Source organism: Canis lupus, chromosome 2, assembly GCF_011100685.1.
Source record: "Canis lupus familiaris isolate Mischka breed German Shepherd chromosome 2, alternate assembly UU_Cfam_GSD_1.0, whole genome shotgun sequence".
NCBI classification, from domain to species: Eukaryota; Metazoa; Chordata; class Mammalia; order Carnivora; family Canidae; genus Canis; species Canis lupus.
Window position 1 is genome coordinate 49,818,503 of NC_049223.1, and position 16,041 is coordinate 49,834,543.

The 16,041-nt window shown below is 42.7% G+C and overlaps 1 protein-coding gene across 2 annotated transcripts; it reads left to right on the plus strand.

Moving 5' to 3' along the window:
- The first annotated feature begins 314 nt into the window (after nt 1-314).
- On the plus strand, nt 315-16,036 carry SHISAL2B (shisa like 2B). Of its 2 annotated transcripts, XM_038530713.1 has the most exons (4): nt 315-768; nt 4,502-4,659; nt 5,827-5,946; nt 15,839-15,977. In XM_038530713.1, the coding sequence occupies exons 1-3, from the start codon at nt 578-580 to the stop codon at nt 5,943-5,945; spliced, it is 468 nt and encodes a 155-aa protein (XP_038386641.1). In that variant the 5' UTR covers nt 315-577; the 3' UTR covers nt 5,946; nt 15,839-15,977. The 2 variants fall into 2 exon arrangements, with proteins under 2 accessions (XP_038386641.1, XP_038386640.1); XM_038530712.1 differs by lacking the exon at nt 5,827-5,946 and having other exon boundaries at nt 316-768; nt 15,839-16,036.
- The last annotated feature ends 5 nt before the right edge of the window (nt 16,037-16,041 follow it).

Sequence of the window (16,041 nt, forward strand, 5' to 3'; positions counted from 1 at the left end):
CTGTCCTTTGCCCCCCTGTCCTTCTCCCGGTCTCCGTCTCCGCAGCAGGTCCTCACCGCCCCCTGTCCTTCCCTCTGCTTCCCAGAATGCGGAACGCACGGCCAGCTTTGGGGTGAAAAAAAAAAAAACCTTGCTTCTTTGATTTCTTTGAACTGGCAGCTGTTAGGGCGTCGCGCGTCCTTCTCAAAGTCGGGGTGCGCCTCACCCCCCCTCCCAGCTCCCGGGGCAGCGCAGTGGCTGTGGCTCTGCGGGGTGGGGGGTGAGGGTGGGGGGACCCGTCCTGCTCCGCGTGCCCGGAGGGCCCCCCCCATCCCGGGCAGGCGGCGCGGCAACTCGGGCTGCACCTGTGCAGACGGCAGGCACCTGCCACACCCGCACTTCTGCGGTGAGCTCGCTTCCTGGCGCGCCGCGGGGCCAGCCCAGCTCCCGGGTGCCGGTGCAGGGAGCGCGAGGAGCCGCCCAAGGCAGGCGGCGAGCAGGAGACCCCGCGGTGGGAGAAGGGCCCAGGGTCGGACGGGGAGGGGAGGGGAGGGGGCGCGCGGAGGCCGCCCCCCCGCAGGAGCGCAGCCTGGCCGCGATGAGCGAGGCGGGCCGGGTGTGCTCGGGCTACTACAGCCTCAACCGCACCTTCGTGGAGCCCTTCGAGTGCCCCCGGAGCGGCGAGGGCGCCGCCCTCCGCTACTGCTGCGGCTTCGCAGACCTCAAGTACTGCTGCGGGGAGCCGGGCAGCTACTTCCCCTACAAGCACGGCTACATGTGGAGCCTCAGGTGCGCAGGCGGCGGGCCCGGGATGGAGCGGGGGGATGCTCGGGGGGGGGGGGTGCAGGCTCGGCTCCCTGGGGGGGGGATGCTGAGGGACCCGCCCGGTGCTGCACCCCCCGCCCCCCCCACCCCCGGCCCGGCCGAGGGACCCCCGAGGCTGTGCGCCCTGGGCGCCGGGGTGCGCGGTGCGGGGTGCGGGGGGGCAGGCGCGCACAGCTCTCGCTCTTTTGCATTAGTTCGGACATTTGGTGCATTTGAATACAAAGGGGGAGACAGACACTTGGTGGGGGGGGGGCGCCTTCTTAGGTATTCACCGAAGACCGGAGTGTTTAAAAGGTTTAAAGTCTCCTGGAGGGTGTGGAGGAATCAAAAAGAGGCGTGCGCGCGCGTAGAGCGACTGGACTCCCCAAATTTGCTCTTTTCAGATGACCCTGAACCTAATTTGATGGATCACAGGCAGAGGGAAAGTTTTACTTGCTGTGATACCCGCTCCTTAGAACCTTTACAGGACACCCCTTGATTAACACGTGGGCCACTTGGCCCCTGGAGCCAAGACAGGAGACTTTCTTTCTTTTTTTCTTTTTAAGATTTTGTTTATTTATTCATGAGAGACAGAGAGAGAGGCAGAGGGAGAAGCAGGCTCCATCCAGGGAGCCCGATGCAGGACTTGATCTGGGGTCCCCAGGATCACACCCTGGGCCCAAGGCAGGCGCTAAACCGCTGAGCCACCGAGGGACCCCAGACAGGAGACTTTCTAAGGTGGAGCCTTCCTTGCCTCTTTTTCCTATGATGGCAATTTTACTTAGTCCACCTACTATTGATGCAGGTATTTTCACTGTGAAATGCTCCCCCCCCCCCCCCGCCCCTGCCCCTTTCTACTCCAGAAGATTGCAACCTCTGAACTCCATCCTTTGGTTTTTGCCTGGAGAATGAACGGGAAAGAACTCCCAACCCACCTTCATTGGTTTCTCACAAACCAATGAGCTGATGATGCCCGACAAGAGAGAGACGCTGCTAGCAAGCAGAAGAGTGTTATTTCTCTAATCCTCTAGCATGATCCAGAATTTGTCACACTTGTCCAGTCTCCAACGGCTGACTGTAACTGTTACTTCTGGAGGCAATGAAATAATTTTTTTTTAAATACTGTGAGTTTCAAAAACTCCTCCAAAGGAGTGTCGCTAACCAGTCAGTTCAGGTGACAACGTCGTATTGTGGCCAGAGTGGGACAAAATCTCAGAAAATAGTGGTGGCTTATCCCTCTCATCTGGACAAGTAATCAGTATTGCATATCATTCGGCCTTTTGGAAAATAGCACTTTTGGAAGCCAGCTCTGAGTCTTTGGAGGTGTTAATAATGAGGGCAGCACCTCCAACAGAGACTGGCAACTCTTAAGTCAAACTCAGTCAGAAAAGTGCCTGGGATTCTCAGACCCTTGAATAGTTCCAAAGTGACAGGCAGCAGAGGATAGGTTTATGAGGGCACAGAGAACGACTAGCTAGCTGGGGTCTTCATTCAGCCTGGACAACACGGACAGGAGAGCTCAGCTCCTGGGAGGCATAAAAACCATCTCAACTGATGGCATCTGTTGGCCATGTTAAGCCTGGGGATCCTGTGAGTTACTGAGCGCTGGGAACGCACTGGGGAAGTAAAAATTCAGAGCTTCATTTCCCTCTTATTCTTTGCTCTCCACCCAAATTTAAAATAGTCCCCATGAGGGAAATATTCCTAAAGCCACTAGCATTGGTTCTGAGATTCTGCAGCTGCTGGAGAAAGGCGGGGCACAGCTACTACCAGGTAAGCAAAGTTGCTAAGGCGGGGAAAGGTAACGTGAACGTGGTTGCAGCTTCAGAGCCCAGGATGCTGCGAGGATGGGATCATCTGGCCTGTTCTGCATCCCCCAGCCCCCCACCATCCTCCCACAGCATCCTTTCATCTCTTACAAATAAGTCCCTGACCTCTCAGGGCTTCCTTTGGCAACCTGCTTTGAGGACCTAGGAAAATAATACCTATTGCACAGGGCAACACATGAGGTCAGTAAGTATTTCCCAAAATGAATATTTTAGGAGATGTATCTAGAGTTTTGTGCACACGAAGCAGCATTTCCAACGTAGTGGAACTGTGACACTAACTGTCCAAGATTATGCAGGACCTTCTTTCCTTATAATAGAAAGCAGCAACAGCATGCTTTGCTTTTTCCTTCAAATCATGTGGCTGGTTTTTCAATTGTGCACATTGAAAGCTCACAATATGCATGTTGAATTTAATTAAGTTGACTTTTAAATTGACTAAATTACTTTTTTCACTTTCAAGATTTTTTTTTTTTTTAATAACCTGTTCTCATTTCAGGAATCTTCCTAGATGTGCGGCAGCCTAGCTGTCTTAGGCAGCATTAACTTAATGTTAATTAAGTGGATTATGTTCCCCTGCGTCTGTGCATAGTCCTAACGTTCCCAGATGCATATACTCTACAAAAGTCAACTTTGGTGCAAACTAACATGAAAGCGGAGTTGCCAGAGCCAGGGAGTCTACCCTTTGGACTCAGAGTGCACAAGCGAGGGCGAAGTCCAATTTAGATATAAAACTACGTACTGACTCTAACCACAAAATTATCCAGTCTTCAGTAGGGGCCGACATGAATATAGCAGACACACGTGTCTTTGGATGTCTGACTCCAAGTCTGTGGCCAAGGAGGCCGTCTCTAAATGGCAGAAGGGCTTTATCTCCTAAAATCAAAATAAATGGAATAAGCTTAGCGGCTCGCTTTTGATTTTGTTCTCCTTCTTCCCAGAGCCCTAACACACGTAGCATCCCTGGTCAGAGTCTCCCCTCCCTCCTTCCCTGGGTACATCTCAAACTTGTTGGGGGCACTGCACTATGGGCAAGTCAACAGAACTATGTGCTCTTGAACAGCTTAAAATCTCTCTCTACATGTTTACATACACTGGAAAGCAAAATAATAAGGAAAGCTTATTAGTCTTTCGAGATAATTTTTTTTCCAAGATCCTTTTCCTATTTAAAAGTATCAAGTTCACAGGCTTATGTAAACTGTGTTACCTCTCAAACGATTAGTGTTAGATAACTGCTCGGAAGGAATTATTACAAAGTTAATGCGGAGAAAAGAGTATCAGATATCCTCCCCCCCCCCCCTTTTTTTGGAGAAAAGCACAAGGGTTTCTTCCTTGGCACTAGAGGCCTTTGGTATTATGCTCTTTTAGAAAGGAAAAACCCAGCTAAACCTGGACTTTATATACATTTCATAAGTACTGCTTCCCTTTCATTAAACCTTCTTCTCTTTTGGAAGAGCTGTGGCTTCATGTATTGGTAGGTGCCCTCTTCCATACACGTCTCCAAAAGAAAAGTTCTACATCTGCATTGCTACTTTTGTCCCAGAGAGTATTTTGCTAATTCCCCTTTTGTTGGTGAACACGATGTTTGCTTCTAACATACACTGACAGAGGTTCCTTTGCGGTATTTAGAGAATCATGTGGCCGTCCACCTGCCATCTGAGCTCGCATGATATTCTATTACTAACGTTACCATGTAAATGTATCGAGAAAATGTAAGAACCTGCGGAAGGCAGGAGGTGAGCTTTAGATTCCAATCAGAGGCCGTTTGTACTAACATATAATTTGGCTAGGAGTGCCTGGAGCAAGAATGAACAACATTCAAACCTGCCCTCTAGGGTGTGTGTGCAAACCATTTTGTGCGACACTGAGGATGTTCTTCTTGTCTCCTCCAGCATCGGTGCCCTGGTTGGACTGGGAACTGCTGCCCTTGTTCTACTTGCCTTTGTCATCAGCGTCTGTGTCCTGTGCTACTTATTTCTGTCTACAAAGCCTCAAAGGTTAGACAGCGGCCTCCAGCTTCAGCACCTAGAGGCGTCTTCCACTCGAGAAGGTAATCCGTGTCTGTGATTCGTAGCCAACTCCCTGCATGGGATTCAAAACGATCACCCATCCCTGGGTGATACATCAGACCGTTGACAAGGAACGCTTTTCAAAAACTCGGTATGTTAGGCGCCTTTTAAAAGATTCACATGAAATCAGGCGTTAACGGTGAAAACCCTTCGAGAAATTGGGCCAGAGGACAGAGTGGCAGGACGTAGATGTTCTCATGAAAACCAACACATGGATCCAGCAGATCCACTCTATTATGTTTAAGTCTCTTTCCGTTTTGAAGGTTTTTATCCTCTTAGAGTTAAAAAAAAATTAACTTTGTTTTTGATAGAGCCAAAGAAGTTGAATAGAGGAGCAAAATCTCTGGTGGTTAATTCTCAGGGTTGCATCGCTCAAGATGGGTCAGTCAGTGGTCAGTTGGGCTTTCCTCTGAGCGTTTGAGGGGTGCAGTATTCAGGGGAGGCCCATAAAATACTGCAGAGGCCCACAGAAGGAATAAAAGCAGAGGAAAAGTCAGTAGAAGACAGTGTTTGAATGGATTACACACTAGTGAAGATACACACGTGCATGTGTGTTTGTGCGCTTGTGTGGAGAGTGCCTATAGAGTTAGAAAGAAATTTTTATGTACGGTTTGTGGAACTGGGTCTTCATCATCTCAATTACAAAGTGTCACACAAATGCTAACCGTTAGCATACGAAATTCAATCAGAAAGAATTGTTGTGACTTTTGTGAATATAAATTTCTCTTGGTGTATTTAAAAAGTAGTAATCAAACATTTCGAGATACATACTTAAAGTGTATTTTAATAGAAATTTAGGATGTAGGGACGCCTGGGTGGCTCAGTGGTTGAGTATCTGCCTTTGACTGAGGGCTTGATCCCGGAAGCCTGCTTCTGCCTCTGCCTCTTTCTCTGTGTCTCTCATGAATAAATAAAAATATTTTTAAAAATGTAGGATCTATATATTTAGAATAAGATACAAGTGCTCGCCAACTTCTACTTAAAAAGGAACTGAAAAGTTTACTTTAAAAAGTTTTGGAAAGTCACCTGCTCAGATGCCCTCCTTGGGCTGAATCCTGAAACTTCTATTTATGGAGTACATGCTCTGTGACCTTATCAAATACACTGTGACTGAATGATTGCATTGGCTCTACTTTCCTTTTCTGCAGAGGAGATCTCTCCCAGAGGGTGTCCTGCATCACAGAGCAAGAGGCCAGGGTCCCTTGGCGGATCTTTTTCTGAAGCGCTGTTTGGAACTGTGCGGCTGAATGGACAGGTTGTTCGTTGAAGTGAGTCCAGTAGTTTAGATCCTGTTTCTCCGCTCGCAAAATGCAGCACTGGATTGGTGATCACCAAAGAATTAGATCATAAAATCAATTTTTGTCTCAAGATAATTTAAAGTAGAAGTTCTTGAATTTTGCTATGCCTAAGAATCACCTAGGGAACTCCAGACTCTGCATTTTATTTTATTTTTAAAGATTTTTATTTATTTATTCATGAGAGATACACAGAGAGAGGCAGAGACACAGGCAGAGGGAGAAGCAGGCTCCACGCAGGAGCAGGAGGACGTACTGAGCCACCCAGGCATCCCCAGACTCTGCATTTTAAAACAAATAGCTCCCCTTCCCAGCTAAGCCCTTGCTCCCCTGCTGTCTGCTGTTCACAAAGCAGGAAAAGTGAGGCTGCTAAAACCCAAGCCAGGTCTTGTCAGTTCTCTGCTAAAAATAAAAAACAAAAAACAAAAAAACAAAACAAAACCTTAATCACTTCCCATCTGTCTTGTTAGATACCGAAGCCTTACCTGGGACCTATCAGGGCTTCTGCGGTTTGCCCTCTCCACCCACATTCCTCTCATCTCCTGTGTGGAGGAGACACATTGGCCTCTTTGCTGTCCCTTGAAACTCCTCTGCTGCAGGGCCTTTGCATGTGCTGCCACCCTTGTCCAGAAGGCTTTTCCCTGAGATAGCCATGTGACTTGCACTGTCTTTCACATCTTTACTAAAAGGTCACCTTCCTAGGGAGTTCTTCCTGGTCACCCTGTCTGGCTTTTTAGCTCCCCTTCATTATTTCACACACCCTTCCCTTTCTATTTTTCTCCTAAGCGGTCAGCACTACTATACTATATATTTTAGTTATCTACTGTCTAACTTTTCTCCACTCCCACTGGAGAGTAAGTTCCAAGAAAGTAATAATTTCCATCTTGTTTCCTTACGACTGTATCGCTATTGCCTAGAACACTTAACGATGTTTGTTGAATGAAGTAAATGATCAATTTATAGTAGATGATCAAAGGGACATCTTTATTGTGACCTGTAGAGTCATCAAACAGTCATTGAATGTCTCCTCTGTGCAGTGCGTTGTGCTAAGTAGAAGTTGGCTGTTTTTCCTGATTTATCTCAGGGACTGCTCCAGAATGTTATTTCATGTTGTTATTTCATGTTATTTCATGTTGGCTCCGAGAACCAAGCGACAGAATTAGTTGGCTTGTTGATTCAAGTCTTGTCCTCTTATTGCTGTTTAGATAAGGAGATCCATTAATGCCCTTCTGAGGTAGTTAGAAGGAGTTGCTTCCTTCCTCTCAAAAACATTGTGTGCTGTTGACAAGGCAGGGTTTTATATGATCACCACCTTCCTGCTGCTTTCAAATGAAGTGATTTGGGTTCTTTGGGTTGGTTTTAACCAAATCAGACATGGTGGGGAGCCCAAAACAAAATAGGCAGTCCACATGTTACTGAGACAGGTAAAGAAGATGGTTTATATTTGCAAGTGATCCTTTAAAGTGCAAACATTGTGGTGCTGCTGTGAAATATGCATTCTCTGTTCCACTTAGGAATAGATTCCCGTGTTCTAGCTATTAAAACAAAAAGTCTTTATTCCACTTAAAGAATGCCTTCAAGGTCAAGGGCATAATAAAATGTTTGCAGAAGAGCAAGCAAGTGAATATTACATCAGAGGAAACTGGTATTGTCTGTTACGACTCTCTTCTTTCAAAGTGACCTATTCCTAAGAGTCGACCTCCCATTATTTTAGATTTTTATAAAATTTTTATAATTGAGACTGTTGTCATTACAGGCAATTTGAATGGCTTAGAGGGGAAAAAATGTTTTTGTGTGCATTCTAAAACTGACTTAGGGTGGGCAACCCTCTCGGGTCCCCTCTGTCTTCAGAAGCTTTGTACTATCACTTTACTATGTCTCAGTAAACCTTGCTTGGAGTGTCTGGGGGGCTCAGTCGATTAAGCATCTGCTTTAGGCTCTGGTCATGCTCTCAGGGTCTTGGGACTGAGCCCCACCTTGGGCTCAGCAGGGAGTCTGCTTCTCCTTCGGCCCCTCCCTCTACTCGTGCTCAAGTGGATGCTCTCTCTCTCTCCCTCTCTCTCTCTCAAATAAATAAATCTTTTTAAAAAAGAATAAAACCCAATAAAGATACACTTGGCAAAACTGTCTATTAAACTATTCTAGACTTAGACTTTTGTCACTTATAGAAACACCAAAGTGCAGTGCCCTAAGTCAGTTTTATTTTTTTAATTTTAAAAAAGATTTTTTTTTATTTGTTTGACAGAGAGCAAGAGAAGCAAAAGCAGGGGAGCGGCAGGGGGAGAGGGAGAAGCAGACTCCCTGCTGTGCAGGGAGCCCCTTACGAACACATGGGGCATTGGAAATGTGCATAACTCAAAACATGGAAAGAGGGAAGAAAATGATGATGGGACACAATTTAAAGGGTAATTAATTTCTTGGCGACAGTACCTGTCCACAAAGTGTACCCTGGAGGTAGCCCAATGAAACACTGCAGTCACTGCCAGTGAGCTGATGTTTTCGGGATCAATTCAAAATGTATAAAAGCTTAAATTGTATACATCAGAAAGAAAGGGTGCCTGGGTGGCTCAGCCAGTTAAGTGTCTGCCTTCAGCTCAGGTCATGATCTCAGCTTTAAATTATTTGAAGTTCCCCTTTTATGTTTACCCTTTTCCCATCTTATTTATAAAATTTATGTCATTTTTTTTTCCATTTGGCTGAATGTGAAGGCTTGTCTTTAATAATAACATCTTTTCCTCCTCATATCTGAAGAAGATTGGAGCTCCAGGAAGCCTAAGCACATCCACCCTGTGGTTCTGACACGCTGGGGGAGTGTGTGTGTGTGGGGGGAGTGGTGACGGCCTAAGGACAGGGCTTGTTGGAAGCAGAGTTTGGGATGGAAATTGAAAGGACAGATATTAGTAGAGCTGCTTGGCACAAATAGAACAATACAGCTGTAGAGAGGTAGTAGAAACTCCAAGCCTGTATCTACCCCGTGGTCTCTCTTGTAAAGGCAGGCGATCTAAATGAGAGAGAGCAAGCAAATCCTCAGTAAGGTGTGGCTGCCTAGGAGAAAAATAGAAATTACCTATAGAATCCTGAGAAAGCACATCTGAGGATCATGCCATTGTTTCTTCTGCCCGTGAGCACAACATGACTGGGCCTGGCTCAGAATGGTCTGCTCTGTTTCTTCTTCTTGGAAGAGTCACCTGGAAAGAAAGACCTTTCTTTCAATTCACTTTTGTTGGTGGAGAATGAGACAATATGGGGAAACAAAGAAACAGGGTCTTACGTGATTGCACCGTACAGAGATGGGGGTTATGAACACCATGTTGAATTCTTTCATGGATTTTTGGCATGCATCTATACACAAGTGGATCTAACAAAATGGGAGGAGGGATGAGTCTTACGCATTTTTTTTCCACTGGACAATATTGACATCTTTGTTTGCCAATAAGTAAATGCCTTTGTCATAGAATAATTCCACTTTACTGACAGAGTGCTGTAATTTTTTTTATTCTTTTATTTTGATATAATTTCACACTTTGAGAAAAATTGCAAGAATTGCATAGAGGTTGTATACCTCTTCTTAATGTTTTGCCTCATTTTCTTTATCATTGACTTCCATTCAATGTATATTTTCTGAACCATTTGAAAATAATTGTGCAGATATCGTGCCTTTTAACCATAAATATTTCAGTATTTCCCAAGAAGAGGATTTTTTTCTTACATAGTTACAGCATGTTCATCAAAGTCAGGAAATGTAACATGGATACAGTAATATCTAATCTTCAGTTCATATTCAGACTTTGCCAATATCCTTAATAGCGATGTTTTTCTCATCCTCATCTAGTCTAGTAATTAGTTGTCATATTTCTTTAGCCTCCTTTAATCGTCAGCCTTTCTTTGTCTTTCATGATCTCGACATTTTTGAAAAGCAAAAACCAGTTATTCTGTACAGTGTCTTTCAATTTGTCTGATATTTTCTCATGATTGGAGAGAGATAATACATTTTGACAGGAATACATGGAAATCATATTTTCAGGGCATCATAGAAGGAAGCACATAATATTGTTTTGTCCCATTAGAGGTGATGTTAACTTTGATTCGTTGGTTAAGGTTGTATTTGCTGGATTAGTATGTTGTAAAGTCACGATTGTTCCCTATTAATTACTAAGTACTTTGTGAGGAGGTACTTTGAGATGGAAAATATTCTGTTCCTTCTCAAATTTTCATCCATTCATTGATGGGTCTTGACTGAGTTTTTTCATTCAAAATTTCTTTCTTTTCTTTCTTTCTTTCTTTCTTTCTTTCTTTCTTTCTTTCTTTCTTTCTTTCTTTCTTTCTTCTTTCTTTCTTGATTTTATTTATTTATTCATGAGACAGAGAGAGAGAGGCAGAGACACAGGCAGAGGGAGAAGCAGGCTCCCTGCAGGGAGCCTGATGTGGGACTTGATCTCAGGACCCTGGGATCACAACCTGAGCCGAAGGCAGATGCTCAACCATTGAACCACCCAGGTGTCCCCATTCAAAATTTCAAAATAATTTTAGACCTATTATTACAATAGTTATAAAATAGTGACTTTCCAAGCCTCACATTCCTTTGATGTTGGTTGCTATTCTACTACAAGGAAGAGCTTTCCTTTCTCATTTATTTATTTATTTATTTATTTATTTATTTATTTATTTATTTTTTCTCCCCTATTTATTTACCTATTCGTTTATTTATTAAGATCAGTATGGACTCAGATTCTTTGTTTTAAAATATTCTATTACTGTCATCATTTATTCTAATCCTTACATTGTCTCAGATTTGGCCTGTGGGAGCCTCCTTTAAATTGGGTCCTTTGCTCTTTTGAAATGTGTCCAAAATTTTTTGAACGCTATTTTGCTGTGTTAAATTTATCAATCCATTTATTCTTAAGCTAATAATATACTTTAAAAATTGTGGTAGTGATATGGTTTTAATATCTGACCAGGCAAGACTTTCTCCTTCCTCCCTTACCACTATTCTTCTTTATCAAAGTTTGTTCGCTACTCCTGTAATGTTCAGGCTTCCAAATAAATTTTTGAATCACGCCATATTTTTAAAAATCAAGTGGTATTTTGATGGGTTTTGCACTAAGTTTACAGATAACTTTGGGATCTATTTTTCTTAATAGCCTTAACACCTCTCCAACAAAACCCTGCTCAAAACTCTTATTCAGTAGGCTGCCAACTTATTTTGTAATACCATTCTTTGTTTCAGAAAGTCTTTAAGAACTCACTGAGATCTTAGTAGAAGATGGGGTAACTTGAACTCAATGGCAGAAAAGGTTAATAGGTCTCCTAAAGGGGTCTTTCTACTTAAAATCATATAATTATAATTATATAATTATAATATTATTATATATAATATAACATAATCATATTATAATTATAATCATATAATTTCCTATGACTGTTTTTGTTCCTAGAATGTAGAAGATCAAATTGCTCAGCAGAGCTACTGCCACATTTAGTATTTGTGGGTCCTCCTCAGGGCTCAGGGTTAGGCAATCTTGGCTGATGTTGGAACCAATAAACAAAACAGAAGCCGGTCTCTTGTGAAAATTCATTTAAAGGATTTTAAATATCCACTAAGTTATTTTTGACTTATGTTATTCACCAGTGGTTGGGAAAATTTAATAATGCAGAAAAGAAAAAGAAAAAGAAAGCTCATTGTGGAAAAAAAGAGGATAGGAGGATAGGAAAAACATTTCTGGAGAGAACTGCCTTCACTCATCAGTGGATGGATAAAGCAAAAGGGCAAGTCAAAGATTGTAGCTTTTACAGTAAATTTTAAAGTGTATTTATCTGAGATATCTATATATTCTTAAGGCAGGAGAAGGAGACAGGGAAAACACAATAGATCAGTAGGTCACTAGGCAAGTTCTGCCCACTTGACCATTACCTTCAGATCCAGCCTATGGGCCATATTAAATTCGAAGGGAAAACATCCTCTTGCAAATCAATCACACTTAGGGTAGATTTAAGGTTGCCTGTTTTCCCTAGGAGGAACTGTGGGATGAGTCAGATGTGTAGATTTTCCACTCAGCAATAAAGTGAGCCAGCTAATTAGGAATTAGAAGCTGCTGTAGGATGGAGAATGTGACACAGAAGCTAGGGGGATGTGGGCAGATGAGAGCAGAAAAGCTTAATTACAGTTCCGGCCAGATAGTCAAAGAGAGGAAGACCTGCAGGGGTCTCCAGCACTCTTTTGGTATTTTAAAATGGCAAGCAAGGGCAGAGTTCACAGATGAGTTATAAGATAAATGGATTCCCGAGGAATGGTTCAGAAAATGAATGCAAAATTCAACTATTATCGGAAAAAAATTCTATTGGCGTACTTTGTGGAGGATACATGCAAAGATTGTCTGAGGAATTGGATTTGAATTTTGGCAAAGGCCAAAGCTTTAATTTAAATGCCAGTCTGAGAGGTATAATTCTATAACCTGGTATAGAATTAAAGGAAGGTTGAGATTTCCCTCTGATGACCAGACACCAAAAAAAAAAAAAGAAAGAAAAAGAAAATGGGCCACGAGCTGTGGAAAGAACAACTAATGTCAAACCCAGTTAAGAACAGTAATGTTGGAGCCTCACAATCTGCATTCAGTAAGGAAAAGGAGGAATTAAAAAAGAAAAACCTTTTAGATGTAACAAATCCCTTGGGAGTTCCATGGAATGATAGATTTATTTAAAATCCAGTCCATGTTGTAATCCTGGGGCAGAAGAAGAGGCAGCTGGTTTTCTACCTTGTTGGCTAAAAAATTAGCATCTGTTTATCAAAGCAAAACGAGGAAAAGGTGAGGTTGCTCAGACTTTTCTTGCTTTCTCTTTTAAGAGGATTCCAAAGAGGTGCAGTTGGCTGGACTCTTGTTACCACGATAGCTACTCACTGCAGTGGTTTTTCTCTATGTCCAATTACTCTGACTTACCAGAAAGGATACACATTGAAAGCCCCTTTGGATTTTTTCTTTTTTTAATAAGTTGTGAGAAGGGAGTGAACACTAGGGGTGTTAACTTGCTAATCAAAATTCCTGCTTCCAGTGACATTGGAAGGGTGTTTCTGACAAATCTTTTCTGGTTTGTGAAGCAGATTGGTTCCGTGAGGGGAATTGCCTTGCTGTCAGAAGCCAGTCTAAAAAACAAATTTGTGCCTACACTGATTAGAAGGATCCAGTAGCCAAGGAGATAAGAAGGCAGGGCTGGAGAATGGGTGTCTTTACAAGTCCCTGATGAAGAGAAACCCGTAACACTGGAGTATATTTTGCAAGCGTTGAAATCTCAGAGGGCAGTAGATAGGTTAGTTCAACTCTTTCGGTTGTTGCCAGAAAATACATAATGGAAACTGGGGCTGTCATAACTGAGATGACTAGGAGAGAACCCCAAGCTAAGGGGTTCTTAGAGAGAACCTCTAAGTTAGGAAATAACTTCCTGAATTTATTTTTTTAAAAATACAAAAACTATATGTGACAAGGTAGATAAAAACACCTTGAAAATCTTATTGAAATAACTTATGAATCTAAGTCTGTAAAAAAGCTTAGGAAACACAAAGGACTAGAATTAACCAACATTCAGTTCAGCATTTCAGAAACTCCAATAAAAATCTTAAGTTTTAGATGTGTCAAGAAATGCTTACGTAAGATGCAAAAGCCACCCAGATGATGTGAAACTAATTTACACCCTCTATCCTTGATCTTTTATCTTTACCTGCTGAATACTGAAGAGGACTAACCAAACATTGCTGTGCAAATGAAAAACAAACCTAGAAATATTTTCGCTTTTCAAATGTTCCCAGAGGAAAATAGTTTCAGTGGCCCCCACAGAGAATAAATTCCACCACTGAAGTGCTTGGTAGTTAAATTTCCATCTATTAGTTTCTAAAATTCCACTCTGCAAGTGACAGTCAAGTCAAATTTATCGGTTTATTAGATTTTTCATGCCAGCTTTCCCTACTCCATTTAACAGATAATGATTGCTGACTGGGCATAGAGCTACTTACCAGGCTAGAAAATGTTGTGCCTACAACAAATTAACTTCTAAAAAAAAAAAAAAAAAAAAATCACATTATATGGTTGAAACATTATGATGGAATGTTGAGAAGTAGAACATGTACTTTACCACCACAGAAGTTCAGAAGTGATGAAATAAAGGCATCTTTTGAACGATTCCAGGCCCTATGCTTTAAACTTCGGATGCTTTTAAGGTGAGCTCAGAGAACAGTGCCACCCATGTTTCAGTGCTGTGGGCAGGATCTGGGAGCTGGAGGGAGACATTGTTCTTCACCACTTGTAAATAATCTTGCCCTGCGAGTGTTGAGGTCCCAAATCAACCCACCGTGGGGGTATGCTGACGGGGTCTGGAAAGCAGTCTGTACAATTACTTATAACTGAGCAAAGCCAGGCAGTATGAACACATTGAAAGATGTAAGTGGCAAACAGTAGAGGAAGGAGCTGTTTCTAATAGGGGAACCTCTTGGCCAATGGATCCCACTTCCTCTAAGGGAGGTTCAGAGCAGATATTTTTTCTAATTGAGACTAACTGGGGAGGAAGATGGGGCTAGGAACCAACGCGCTGGGCCCTGAGGCACTCCTGACTCTAAGAGGCCTGAGAGAAGAAAAAGGGACCAACAAGAGACTGAGAAGGAGCAATGGAGAAAGAGGAGGGGAGTCAAGAAAGGGTGGTATCCTGGAGACCAAGGAAGGACAATGCTGCCAGTAGGTCAGACATGCGGACTGTGAACTGGGCTAGGGATTCAGCACCAGGAGGGCATTAGTGACAGCGGGGATTAATCTACTGCTTCTACATATTTATGTTGTTTAAATTTGGATATGTTGGTGAACTATATGATACAATAACTTTTCTTTAAGATTTTTTTTTGAGAGAGAGAAAGCCGAGGAGGGGGGTGCTGAGGAGGAAGGAGGGGGAGCCAAAGGGAGAGAATCTCAAGCAGACTCCATGCTGAGTGCTGAGCCAGGCATGGGGCTCCAGTCTCAAGATCCTGAGATCATGACCTGAGCTGAAATCAAGTCAGATGCTTAACCAACTCAGCCACCCAGGAGCGCCCTTAACTTTTCTAACAATCATTCTTGAAGAATAATCCATTTCTTTGCTATGAGGTTTGGTTTTGGTGATGAGCAAAGGTCCATATTCCTCTACCCTTATGCATTTTGGACTCATATTTACATGGAATGAGTGAATGAGATTGTGATTGTGGCACAAATTTTTTTTTAAAGATTTTATTTATTTATTCATGAGAGACAGAGAGAGAGAGAGAGAGAGAGAGAGAGAGGCAGAGACACAGGCGGAGGGAGAAGCAGGCTCCATGTAGGGAGCCTGACGTGGGACTCGATCCTTGGGATTCCAGGATCACGTCCTGAGCCGAAGGCAGGCGCTAAACTGCTGAGCCACCAGGGATTCCCCACAAATGTGTTTCTTTTTAAACATTACATCTAAACTGATTATGATGGCAAAGCCTTAAGAGTGTTGCAAATTATTACGATTAGCTTTAGTATAGTTTTGTTCGTTATGCACAGGGACAATCACACTTTTATTTAGCAACCCAGAAATTGTTGCCTTCTTCTCAATGAGTAATTTCCTCCATGGAAACATGGAGGCAAAAAAATAAAAAAAGGTAAGCACGGAAATGAAATTCTTACTTCTGTTATCATTTCCCTAATTTGACTTTCAGAAGGAAATGCTCAAAAACAACTTTAAAACGATTCAATTCTCACTCATCCATGGAGTGTTTTCAAGACATATTTTCAATACGGCTCCAAAGTGTATTTTTTAAGCACACATTTTAAAAAGCCAAATTTTATGTCATAACTTCAAATAACTATTTCATTTGGTTTGTGTTTTGCAGGCAACCTGAACAGGAAAACCAAAGCCCCCAATTCAAACGCAGCATCAAATTCAACAATTGAAACATCCTATGAAGCTGATGATGTAATTCAAGATCCAAAAATGGATACCACACAAATCAAAACTGTGTATTATTAAACAGCCTGTGTTGTAAAAGCTCACTGCAGAGATGGAGCCATACAAATAAAGAATGCATTCCAAATA

Bases quoted from the DNA above. Each gene is read 5' to 3' on its own strand.
- SHISAL2B (XM_038530712.1), top strand. From the start codon at position 578: ATGAGCGAGGCGGGCCGGGTGTGCTCGGGCTACTACAGCCTCAACCGC. The intron at 769-4,501 runs GTGCGCAGGCGG...TGTCTCCTCCAG, and splicing joins GGCTACATGTGGAGCCTCAG to CATCGGTGCCCTGGTTGGAC. The intron at 4,660-15,838 runs GTAATCCGTGTC...TGTGTTTTGCAG, and splicing joins GGCGTCTTCCACTCGAGAAG to GCAACCTGAACAGGAAAACC.